This window comes from Pocillopora verrucosa, chromosome 12 (genome assembly GCF_036669915.1).
Source record: "Pocillopora verrucosa isolate sample1 chromosome 12, ASM3666991v2, whole genome shotgun sequence".
NCBI lineage: Eukaryota > Metazoa > Cnidaria > Anthozoa > Scleractinia > Pocilloporidae > Pocillopora > Pocillopora verrucosa.
In genome coordinates, this window is record NC_089323.1 from 16,280,653 (window position 1) to 16,293,059 (window position 12,407).

General features: G+C 36.3%; 1 protein-coding gene across 1 annotated transcript; it reads left to right on the forward strand.

Annotated features, from left to right (window-relative positions):
- Positions 1-4,664: 4,664 nt before the first annotated feature.
- Positions 4,665-12,389, forward strand: LOC131783151 (EF-hand calcium-binding domain-containing protein 7). The gene is made up of 10 exons (XM_066159532.1): positions 4,665-4,747; positions 5,504-5,662; positions 6,357-6,492; positions 7,003-7,088; positions 8,265-8,419; positions 8,681-8,814; positions 9,077-9,225; positions 9,745-9,960; positions 10,967-11,074; positions 12,046-12,389. Exons 1-10 carry the CDS (start codon positions 4,673-4,675, stop codon positions 12,118-12,120), a joined length of 1,293 nt encoding a protein of 430 aa, XP_066015629.1. The 5' UTR covers positions 4,665-4,672; the 3' UTR covers positions 12,121-12,389.
- The last annotated feature ends 18 nt before the right edge of the window (positions 12,390-12,407 follow it).

Below are 12,407 nucleotides of genomic sequence, written 5' to 3' on the forward strand. Positions count from 1 at the left end.
GAACTTCAGGAATGAGAATTATCTAGAAACACTTCGGCAATCCGTTAAAATGTCCACCCGCCAGCATTCTCAAATGCGGAAAAACAAGCTATCTTCATTCAGCGTAATGATCATGATAAACTTTTGCAAAAAAACCCGTTTGTCTCTTCAATACAATCAACAATTATTGTATCACGCGGACACCCCTACCACAACACCAGTAGCAAGTTGTACCCAACATTGTATTTATTTTCCAGTCTTTCAAACAAGGTTGGATTCGACTTGCCTCACTCACTCCACCTTACTCAACAAATTATAACTTCTCCCAAACTAACCTTTTCTTCAAGATTTGTGTTGGATTGAAAACATCGTGTCAGTTTTTTGTTATACCTTGAATTGATCATACATAGGCGAGTTTTTTAAACTATATTCCGCGAGTCACGTACTAGACACTTGAGCAATAGCATGGTGCCCTTTGCGTTGCTGAGGTTACTTAAGAAGTTTACCTTCTAGACCAAATTTCCGCCTATGGCATCCTTTATTCAATTTTCCCAACCAATGCCGGAAAAAAAACCGGAAAAAAATGAAAAACAGCATATACAACAAATGAAAAATTTCAGCGTAATGGCTTTGTCTCCATGTTTGTAATGTAGCAATTAACAATGGATAGACTACTTTGATATTTTTGATGGAAAAGTCTGGCTTTGAGTGACAGTATGAACGTGGGGTCCAAAAAGAAATAGATTCCGGCAAGGGGCAAGATTCACTTGTGAACTCGGCAATTTTGACTGTTAAACGTGGGATAATTTAAATGAATTTTCCGCGCCTAGTATAGGTGTCAGAAGGATACACTATACGCAGTTCCTGCATCCCTCGTTAGGAAATTTGGCGAAAGTTTGTTTTAAAATCCTGTTTTTGTGTCAAAAACCGCAATCCCTGGAATTTTCGTGTCCTTATCCATCTTCCGCTCTTTTATGGTCTCTAATTACGCTTTCGGTGTTTGTTTTTTTTTTTTTCGTCGGGTCAATTTTCCGTTATCTTTGTAGATAATCCTAACGTACACGTAGGTCCGTTGTGAAAACCCGGAAGTTTTTTTTTTTTTAAGATGAAATTTTTGTCTTGAAAAACTCCTGGTGATGTAGCTGCCAAAGAATATCATATGACATCACAAAAAAAAAACCAACGGTGCAGTATAACAGTAGACAGCAGACAATTGGTTAGAAACAATTCGAGATCAATTGGAATAAGATCCGGAAAGACATGCACTTGCGATGTAAACAAATGGTTGCAAAATTTTATTCAATAATGCAGATGTATCCTATCGTCAAATCAGAAAAGCCACAATTGGGCCAATGGAGTTTTATTTTGTTCCAGTTATCTCGGTTATAGAAAGTGTCAGGCCCGCTCCGAGATTCCCTCAAAAACTCGCCATTTCGATTTTCTCGAACCTTCTAGCCTTTGGACCGCGGTAGTATTGGTCAGCAGTTGTATGCTGTTGACGGTTAAGAAAGCAAAGAATGGCCGCACTCTATGGTAACGGGTTCCATACATCATGCAGGCGAAACAAGGGTTGTAGCCAGAAAGGACTTTAGAAAGTTTCTTACCCGGATGTCACGAAGATAAAAAGAAGCGAGTAAAAACCGGCTCGTAGGTCGATCCTAAGTTCGCGCATTTGTAATTCATGCGCGAGCATCAAACGTGTGAGGAAAGCCAATCGTTATCTCACGGGGGAGAATGTTCGAATAGAATCGACCTTTGCAAAATTTGATAATTTTATGAAGGAATTGCACAGGTAGCCGCTCTACCTGGCTGTTTTAAGTATCCATACAGAAACGATTAACCTCACATTTGATGATTATGATCCTAGGTAAGAAAACATAGACCTAGTATGCAGATACGGAACAATATGTACCGTAATCACCAGCTTGAGGGAGCTGGTGAGTTTTTTTTTTTATTAGGGTGGAGGGGAGTGGTAGTTGGTGGCGTGAGTTGCCAACAAATGATAAGGCGTGATTAAAGACTGTATCAGCTGTCCGTTTCGGTTCCATGGTCGTTTCTTGGTGGCTACGGTCACTTCGTTCCAATTCAAAGTCTCTTCATACCATAAAACACGGTGTCAGCCTTTGGGTTCCACCTGAAAAGTTTTTGAGTTCCACCTCAGAACATAGTCTTTCAGCAATTAAGTGTGGGCTGGGGGTACACACCGCTACAGCCGTAGTCAGTGATCATTTTCCGTTATCCTTGTGACCTTAATGTTATGATTCAGTAGGGTGATATCTTGTAAGGGGAAATTAATGGCTAGTCATTCTTGGGGGGCCAAATGGTAAAGATTTGGGGATACCTAAATTACAATCCCATTTGCTGCAAAGCTTGTCAAACTTATCATGCGGAACTGTAAAAAGTTGTTGGTCTATGATCTAACACTAAAGTCTTGTAATTACATTTACAAGGAACGGTTTTAAAGCAGCTAGAAAGGAGAATTAACAATTCAAGGATCTTGAGAGTTAAAGGAGCTTAGCTACTAGATATACTGTAAATGACTTGTGGAATACATTTATAGGCAAGGAGTTTAACGTTGTCATATCTTGGCTAGCACTTCAATTTGGTGGAAGGAATCCTTTTCAATCGGGAAGCTCTTGCTGACAAAATATTGGAAGCATAATACAGGTCGTGGAATACTAATGCTCGTCTTAAAGTCTGATTACATTACTAAAAGGGTTAAGGGATTAGGTTAAATAGTATTTCCCCTTTACCGGGTTCATACATGTATTGGAAAACCTGGAATTTTATTTGACATTCCTCCAGAAAAAATAAGAAAAGACTAAAATTCACGCTGGACGATCCTGGAAATTCTACTTCAATCAAGCAATAAAGTTTTATGGGAATTTATGTTGTATCTTTCTAGGAAATTTATGTAGACAGTGAATAAGCATAATCGCAAAATTATGGGGTTTAAGGTGAAATCTGGAGTCCTTGTATCAAAAGTCAGAGTCCTGGTAAAGTCTCGGAAAAGTCCTTGAAATTTGTTTCTGACAAAGGGTACAAACCCTGTTTAAGTAGAACCTTTTTATAGTGAATGTCATGACATTAAGCTCTCAGAATCTTTAATAAATTTGTCATACAATTTGTATAACGTCAAGTACCATCACAATGAAGTTCAGAAAGTGGTTAAATGGGAAAAAGGTTTTAGAATGGTTATGCTATGTACTTGAAATCACAATCTAACCTAATGCTAATAATTTGACAGCCGTATGAGAATCAAGCATTCGAAATGATCCTCATAGGCAGACTGCAGAAGAGAGGCCTAAAAGTTTAGGCTTGATCGGTCTTTGAAGCCCCTGACCCTCCCAGATACTATTTGGGGGCTACTACCAACTGAGCTGTGAGTCCATATGTTGGGAGGCAAGTGCCATTTTTAAAGGTCTTTATCTTTCCCTTAAGGAATCTGATCACCAATTCTTTGTAAAATCCCAAAGCTTTTAAACAAAATTTTTTTAATTTTTTCCAGGCTTTTCTTTTTTCCGTCGAACAATGCTTCACAAATGTAAACAATGTAACTACTCTAAATACGTTCTTCTTAACTTACAATTTATTTCTGTTTTACAGACAATGGTATATCCTTACTCAATGATTTTCTGTGACATTATGAAGGAAAGAGAAGCCTCTTGACAAGGACTCTATGGCTTGAAGCATTGAAATGCACAAAGTAATTGCATACTAATGGCGAGGGATTCATACCACATGATGAATTGTTTTAGCCCTTTTGGTACTAAGGTACGAACATGTTTCTCCTCCTGCTTTATTAGACTATATTAGAAATTCAGCCTTTCATTCACAACATTGATCAGAAGGTAATATTACTAGTCTCCTATCAGCGGTAGATCAATACGCTATCACCAAAGAAAGTTAAAGGAGATATTAAATCAAAAATTAGATTAAACCCTTATAACTCACCATGTGATGACCAAGATAGAATTTCTTCTCCTTCAACATCAATGAGAAATATGATGAAGAGTAACAAAAAAAAATATTAATTAGGAGGTGATTGTTAGTTGTGGGGAACCCAATAACGAATTTCTACAAACTCACATCAAAAATCAGACATTTGTTATGTGAGAAAGAAGGCGTCATTACCAATAAGATCTGGGGAGCAAAAGGGTTAACCAACACTTGATTTTCAGACCAGAATTCCAGAACTGGCTCTGGAGGAAATTTCTCCCACACATGGGTCCAGGACATTGGGGTGGTGGAATGGATTAAGCCCAGAGTGGTCAACAAGGGCGAAGGGTGGGGGGGGGGGGGTGGGTGGGGGGCGGTGATGTTTCCAATGGAATGGTCCCCAAGAATGTTTCCTCTCAAATGGAAGAGACTCAAGAGGTAATACGTGTAGAAAAAAACTACTCCACCTGCTTTCTCGTGGCAGTGGCCTGTAGGCAACGTTATTTAAAAACTTCGTCTGTCCGCCAATGAAAAGATCCTTTGGTGATAACCACAAAATAAAGTAGAAAGAATTGGATCTATACTTCCCATGTTCTTCTTCTTATTTTAGACCCTAACAATTTGATCATGTATGTTTATGATCTTAACTTTGTGCTTGGAATCTCTATTATGGTTGCACTCAGTTTTTGTTTTCTGATTGCTCTCTTATTCATTACTGGTTTAAGTTTTGTTATCCTAACAGCAAGGAGAACGTATGACTAAATCTGAGGTGCAAGCAATTCTAGATGATGCTGATGTAAACAATGATGGAAAGCTGGATTATAATGAGGTTTGTGCTTACAATTTGTAATTGAATTCTTTTACATAATGCTTGCTTTTGCTTTTATAGTTAAGTAAAAACTTCCTACTAAGAATTTAGACAATTTTTGAAATATCTCATTAAATTAATGTCACAGCTTTTAAAATAGGGTCAAGAAGTTTAGGTGCGAGACCTGGGTGGGTCAAAGTGTTGTGTTCTTGGGCAAAAGGCTTTACTCCCACGGGACCTCTTTCCATCCAGGGCCGCGTTGTTCAAAGCAGGGTTAGGATAACCCAGGGTTAGTGTGAAATCTGATTTCAGATCTAATAACTTTAAAACAAAATTCAGTCAAATTCTTTTTGTCTGGAATATGACTATTTGATGCTCTAATAAGAACACAGGAAATTATCCTAAAAAGGTATTTGAATAAAGGAATAAAGAAACCCAGATCTAAATTTAACCTTGGGTTAGTGCTAATCGACCTTCAAACAACTGAGCCCAGGAGTATAAATAGGTACTGGGAAATTGTTAGGGAAGCCTGATGAAATGTTGGGGGGTACAAAACCTTGCATCCCAGCCAGGGGGTCAGGTAGTAGTGATACCATTTGTTGCTTCATGCTTAAGAAACTGGGATAAACTCCAGTTGGGTGTACCAATAGGCTCAAGTACAAACTTTACCTCTTTTATCATACAGTAACCTCATAGATTCCTGTTCATCATCATTAAAGAAACAAAACAATAAAAAAATCCAAAGTTTAAAATATTAAATTTTATTATTTTTTCAAGTTTGCAGCACTACTTGTCTCTACAGCAGAGGATTGTAAACAGAAAAGTCTAAAGAAACTAGCAAGAGCTGATGATGACGTTGCTTCTTCTCCTGCACCATATTCTGCTAAAAGACAGTCCACAAATAGAAAAACCCTGCAGGAGCCTGAAAACCTGAAGGTACAACAGCTCTTTCTGCACAGATTTACATTAGACTACAGCCAGTAATTATTAGTCAGAGTTATCTTCTAGATAAGGGTTTTTTTCCACCATAGAACTGCAAACACAGCATAGGCTGGTATTACTTTTGAAAGAAATGACAAGGGAGCCCAAAGAAACCATGGGGCATATAAAATAAGCACTTTCTTTCTGGTTTTTTAATATTACTTAAAAAAACTGAGTGACAGTGGCAAATTAGATAAAATAATATTATAATAAAAAGAACACCACAAGCAAAAACATATTAACAAAATAAAAGATAAATGTAGAGTGATCAAATCACAATGGTTTGGACTTTTGTTGTAAAAGGGACTAATGTTATGATTCAGTAATTCAAAATGATTATTGTATTTAACCCTTTCACTCCCAACATCTTGTTAGAAATTCTCTTTACTGTCAGTTACACAATTCTTATGATGTTACTTTGGAGAAATTGGTATTGCATCAACTAATAATCCCTAATTGATATTTTCCTTTATTCCCATCACTTGTCTGCTTGATATTGTAATGATATTGTAGGGAGAAATTCTGTCTTGGTCACTTCTGGGAGTTAAAGGGTTAAGTGTCTTTATAATGACCTTTACTAAGGTGCAGCTTCACATGAAAAATTTTAACAAGTTTAGTTATAAAACTCATTTTGTGTTTTTTTTTGTAGGATTGGAATAAAGGAAGTAGTAAGGGTAGTTTCTTTATCGACAGATATAGAATGATTTCAAGTCATCATTATAAACTGCACCTCACAAAGGACTCTGAAGTCTTTGTCACCATCCAATCTACTAAAAACAAGAAAGGTGCTAGAATGTGACTCATTTGATGTGTTGTCCAAATTTGAATATCTGCTCTCCCAGTGTTAAACAAGTTGTTGTTGGCTGTTGTGGTCATGTAGATGAATTAATGATTACTTGTATTTCTTGCATTGTAGAGTAAGGCTATCAACTGTATTGACTGTGACTTTGCAACTGCTATACTGCTAGTCTTTGTCAGATGACAAAGCTTATTCTTTTGATTCAGTCACTAACATGCTAACCATCATCACATCATTCAGCAATCTTCCACTTTTAATATTTGTGTAGGGGCAAAAAACTTTCAATGGATGAAGGGGGTAACTTTCTAAAGAAACTGTAGTGCTGCATCACTTGGGGTATTTCAGGATAATTTGCTTGGATGAAGTTATGTTATGAATGTTACAAGTGTTAGCCCTTCATCAGAGTGAATGGAGCAGCTGTCTCCAAAGTTAAGATAGTTACATTTTTTAGTTCAGTTCATAACATAATGCTGTTTCATTTTTGACTTTGTTGTAGATCAACTGAGAACAATAGACATGGCAGTGTTTTGTGTAGACAAGAATTCAGAACTGGTTGCATTTACAGCATCCAAGCTTGGACCAGTGAGTGTTAATACACAATGATAAAACTTTTTTTTAAGATCTGTGAAATCAGTCTGGCTGTTTACAAACTAAAATTCAGTAGACATTTTGTTAAGTACAGTCAAATCTGTATTAAGCAGTTAACTATGGGAAATGGCAGAGTGACTGCTAAATACGAATTATGGTTGTTTCGCCTATGGGTCATTTCGCCTATGTCTTGAGGTGATTCACCTTTGTCCAATATGTCAGTTCATGTACATTTTAAACTCCATACTATAACAATCATTGTATAAAACAGTTGATTCAATGGAAAAAAAATTGATGTTGAATTGGCAGCAGGTGTATTACTTTCTTCATTACTTAACAGAGGGAAGAGATAAAGGAATGATATTTCTATATTATGCTATCAAGTTTGCATTGAAAGAATCAAGTTATAGTAAATCAGATCAATGATTATAGCATTGATGATAGCGTTGATTATTGTGTTGATTTTTCAATTACAATCCTCTGTTAAATGAACTACCATGTCCTTCTTTAGTATAGGCTGTTCAAGTCACAAGTCATCACAAATAATGCCTTAGCTGTTATATATAATTATATATTTTTCATCTATATAATTAGCTAAGTTTGCAGATTGCGTGAAAGTGCACAAACTAACAGTCAAAACATTAATTTATGAAGTCCCACCTCCTTTAGTATAGGCTGCTCAAGTCACAAGTAAACACAAAGACTGTAAACAGTCGACTGTAAACATGGACTTTTAAACAATTCCATTTTTAAAGCTTTTATGTATTAATTGTAAGCAAATGGATGTATTGGATGTAGGTGAACCAACTTTAGACATTGACAAACAGATGGTGGGCGAAATGACTGATTACACTAAATACAGGTTCCACAGAATAGGAGTCAAATGGGATTTAAAAAATGCATTCTGTCCTAACAGTGCTAAGAAAAATAATTATAGTTTAATCAGTGAACTGTTTGTTCAATTTTAGTGAGGCAATTGGAAACAAGTTCTCTAAGCATTTCAGATCCAGCCCTCTTACTGGGATCTGTAACAAATGTCATTTTGCCTCCCCCTTAGCAGCTTTCACCAATCCAGAATTCTTTGACCATTGACTGCTCAATACAGGGTGACCACTTAATGGTGTTGCTAAATACAGGTTCAACTATAATATTATTTTGCTTTTTTTGTAGAAATTTTGTTTTCGCAGTGAGCTGGAAGGAGGGACATACAGTTTGATAACTTTCACTACTGGTTGTCGACTCTCCATTAGAAAAGCAGAACCTGCCAAACAAGTGAAACTTACTACAGGCCATGGAGAAAACCTCCAGCTTAGCAAGATATTTGAGTAAATAAGTTTTAATGTTTTTTTTTTAAATCCAAATTTGTATTTTAAATACTCATATACATGAATCAATTTCATCATTGTGATTGGCTAAGAGAAATGCATTTTTTCGAGTAACACAATGCAGAAGAAAGTTAATTCAGTGCAAAAGAAGGTAACTGTTCAGCCAAGCTTTAAACTTTTTTGTGCCCTTAGAAGATAAAAGGGAAATTTGATTACAGAATGGTGTGTGAACTTTTTCGATTCTGTTTTACATTTTTACAGAGAAGCACTGTCTGAAATCTTTGACAGTTGTGACCTTGATGGGAATGGATCTTTAAGTAGAGAAGAATTCGACTTGTTCCAGTTTAAATCTGGTGGAGACCTTTGTGATGATGATGCATGGGAAATTATGAAAGGTAAATCTCCACATATCATTTTCTGGCCCAGGAAAGTCATGGAAATTCAGTTTGGGTCATTAAAAGGCTTGGAAAATAATTGAATTTGGTACTTTTGAGAGCAAAAAGAAAAATGCCTTCTTACATGATCATGTTCACCTTATTCTGGGAGCAACCCTTGATCATAAGTCATGGAAAATATAAAAAGAATTCCCTTAAAAAGGCTTGGAAAGTTATAGCTTTTCTACCATCCATTATTACAGCTGTGGGTTATGGTTTTCAGATAATTTTGAAATGGAGGATGATGAGATAACTCTGAAAGGATTCCTGGACCTGAACATGATGGAAGCACAAGATGCAGATGGTGATCCTAACGACTTATGGCTGACTCTTGAAAACATGGGCTATAACAAAGCTCTTGAGTTAGATCAGGTAAATTATTATTACTTACAGCAATTAACAATAAGTGTGTTAAAAGTAATTAAGGATTACAATGTATTTTGCTACCAAGTGATTATTCTTTAAAGCTTCTTTATGCCACGCCGTTAACAAATCAAAATAATAATACAAAATGAAGATCAGCCATGTTGTAGAGGCCAGCTATACTTGGCAAAAATATGACACAATTACTCATATGCATGCAGTGAATACTTGTTTTCTTTATGATGTCAACTATAACAATGTACACATAAGAAACAATCAGTTATCCACACTGATTGCATTCTTATAGACAGTGTCTACAGTGTATATAAATGTTGCAAATTAAACCAACATTTGCGTTGGTCGTACACTTTTTATTTTTACATGTATGAGGTTGTTTACATGCATTTTTCAATTCTTATGATATCCTTAGAGGAATTAACCTTTTTCCTATTACCCACAGATGGAGCTCATAGCTAACAGGTCTGGTGGAGTCAATTGGTTAATTTTTTTTCTCTTTTTTTTTTGTAGGCAAATCCGTTCTTGCTTGAGGTGTACTGTAACAGGTGCAGGCCATCAATTCAAGTAAATTCAGTGGTGGAGAACAAAAATGAAGCTGTGCATAAAGCTGTAGTATCATCAGTGTTAAACAATGTTACCAAAAAGGAGAATATAAAAGGGATGAGGGACCTGGTTTTGTTCAAGTATGAAAGTTCCATTAGAGTGACCCTGGTGTTACAAAATATGGTGAGAATTAAGAAGAAATATTCAGGTTTAGTTTGAAGTTTAGACTTAAGTAGTGCTTTTTTTTAACCTGTGCAGGAAATCCATCCACAAAAAAGAGACTAGAGTCCAAACTCCATAGAAAATAATTATGTATTTAACTTGTTTAATGAACCACAACATTTGGCTGAAATAAAAAATCCAAAACTTCTTAAATTTCCAATCAAAAGGGTAACGAATTTACATGAACGAAAGCTCAAAAACAACTGACTAAAACTCATACTAAAAATAAAAGTATGCAAGTCAGTTTTCCAGATTGGCTAATTTATGAAATAAATAAACCTGTACACAACCCATAATTCCTCCAAATGCTCTGATGAAGGGCTAATGCTTGAAATGTCAGCCTTTTAACTCTTTATGGTGGACAATTTACGTTATCAACTCAGTTGATAACTCTAAATAATCTTGTGATGTCAGTTTGGAGAATTTGGTATTGGATCCACCTGTAATCCCCTTACTGATATTTTCTTTATTCTCATCACTTGTCTGCTTGATATTGTATTGATATTGTAAGGAGAAATTCTGTCTTGATCACCCTTGGGAGTTAAAGTGTGAAGGAAAAAAAGATGTTTTTTGTCTTGTCAGGAGTATCATGGGACATGACTAAGAAAATTTCTGAGTTCCCACAAGGAATTGAACTTCAGAACTCCAGCATGGACCCAAATGTCTGAGGTTCAATTTCTTATGGGTTATCAGAATGTTTTTCTTGGTCCCATGCTCATGGCAAGAAATAAAAAATTGTCTTCTTTCTTTGCTACCATGCTCAAAATTTATCAACTTTTCTATTCAAATTATCATAATATTACCCCTAAAAATTTGGCTTTAAATCATAATACTTGGTTGGTGATATTTTTTCTTCTTCTCGTCACCTTTCTGCTTGAAAATGTGTTGATATGGTGGGGAGAAATTTCTTTTTGATCACTCTTAGGAGTAACAAGGTTACTAATGTTATGGGTGTGTCTGTTACCAGTCCCACAGTGATGTTGTTGTCAGAGTTGACTGTCGCTCCAGCAAGAATTGTTTAAGCCACAGAGGTGATCTAGACTACACAATCCAACTAGATGCTAACAGCACTGAGGTAAGCATCATCTTTTGTAGGTAAATCTATTCTGGTATCATAGTTGACATTATGATCATGTTTCATGTGAACTTGATTTCTACCAGTTTCGTATTTCTGCCCCTCATTGACTCGCTTACTAAACCTCAGTTAGTTATTGAGCCTAAATGGCATGTAAAAATAGCTAAAGAAAAAGTCAAAGGATTGCTATTAAAAAGAGGGAGAGATAAAAAACAAGGCAAAACAATAACAGAGTTCAAAAGTTAAAGTGTAAAAGGGTTGGTTCAACTTTATAATGTAGGCGTTTTCTTGTTTTGCTGTTATTATTGACAGAATGCTAGGGGCAACCTGTGATGGACTTGCTCCCCATTCAGGGGAAGTAGTAACACTCCTGATGGCTTGACCCTTTAATCCCTAATAGTGACATGGTTCTAATTTCTCCTTACAATATCACCCCTGAATAAATGGTTTAAGTCATGAGAATGAAGGAAATGATCAGCAACTAATGAAGTTCTGAATGGTTTTATAAATTCTCCCTGTTAGAACCTAGGGAGTGTATAGAGAACAGTATGGAGAATATGCATAATGATGTCAGGGTGTCAAGGGTTAATGCCACATAGACTAGGATAAAATCCTGTGCCTTTTGAGCCTCCTTGTTTGTGTGCAGACCTACAGGTTGTGGCTATGAATGGAGGTGACTCTAAAACTACATGTGCCCCCCCCCCCCCCTTCCCTCCTTTTCTCTGTTCAGAAATAATTTGTAAATTTTCATGATGAAATAGCCTGGCATGCCCTCAAATACCAGTAAGACAGAGGTATAGGACCCATCTTCCTTAACTTGCCCAGGCCCTCTCATTTCTCATTTTGGGGCATCATCTCTGTTTTAGATAGCTGTACTGTGTCAATACCTGTCATTTTAAGACTTTTGCAGTCACCCACCTCAATTAATTTGATTGAATTGAGAGCAGATTATATCTGCTTTTCCATTTCAGGTTGTTCATCATTTTGTACCCCAGGATGTGCGCAGGGAAATGTTTGTGAAATATTCTTTGACAATAGAACAATGATCTTCTTTGTTCCAAAAAAAGAAATACAGCAGGCCATGAAAAATGAAAAATTCCGCATGAAGCTTCATTTTTAGAAAACTGACTACACAAATGAAGGCTCAAAAGATGCGAGCTTAGCATGTACAAGGGTGCAACCACCCTTAAAGATGTAGTGTTTGCACTGATGACGCTAATACCTATTGACCACTTTTCATTTTTCAAGAAAATTAGTTTTAATTTCGAACCTAGCCAAGATAAGCGTATGGAAAGTTTTTTTTTCCTTAATCAAGCTTTGTTAATTACCAAAA

Bases quoted from the DNA above. Each gene is read 5' to 3' on its own strand.
- LOC131783151 (XM_066159532.1), top strand. From the start codon at position 4,673: ATGACTAAATCTGAGGTGCAAGCAATTCTAGATGATGCTGATGTAAAC. The intron at 9,961-10,966 runs GTGAGAATTAAG...GTCTGTTACCAG, and splicing joins CCCTGGTGTTACAAAATATG to TCCCACAGTGATGTTGTTGT. The intron at 11,075-12,045 runs GTAAGCATCATC...TTTCCATTTCAG, and splicing joins TAGATGCTAACAGCACTGAG to GTTGTTCATCATTTTGTACC.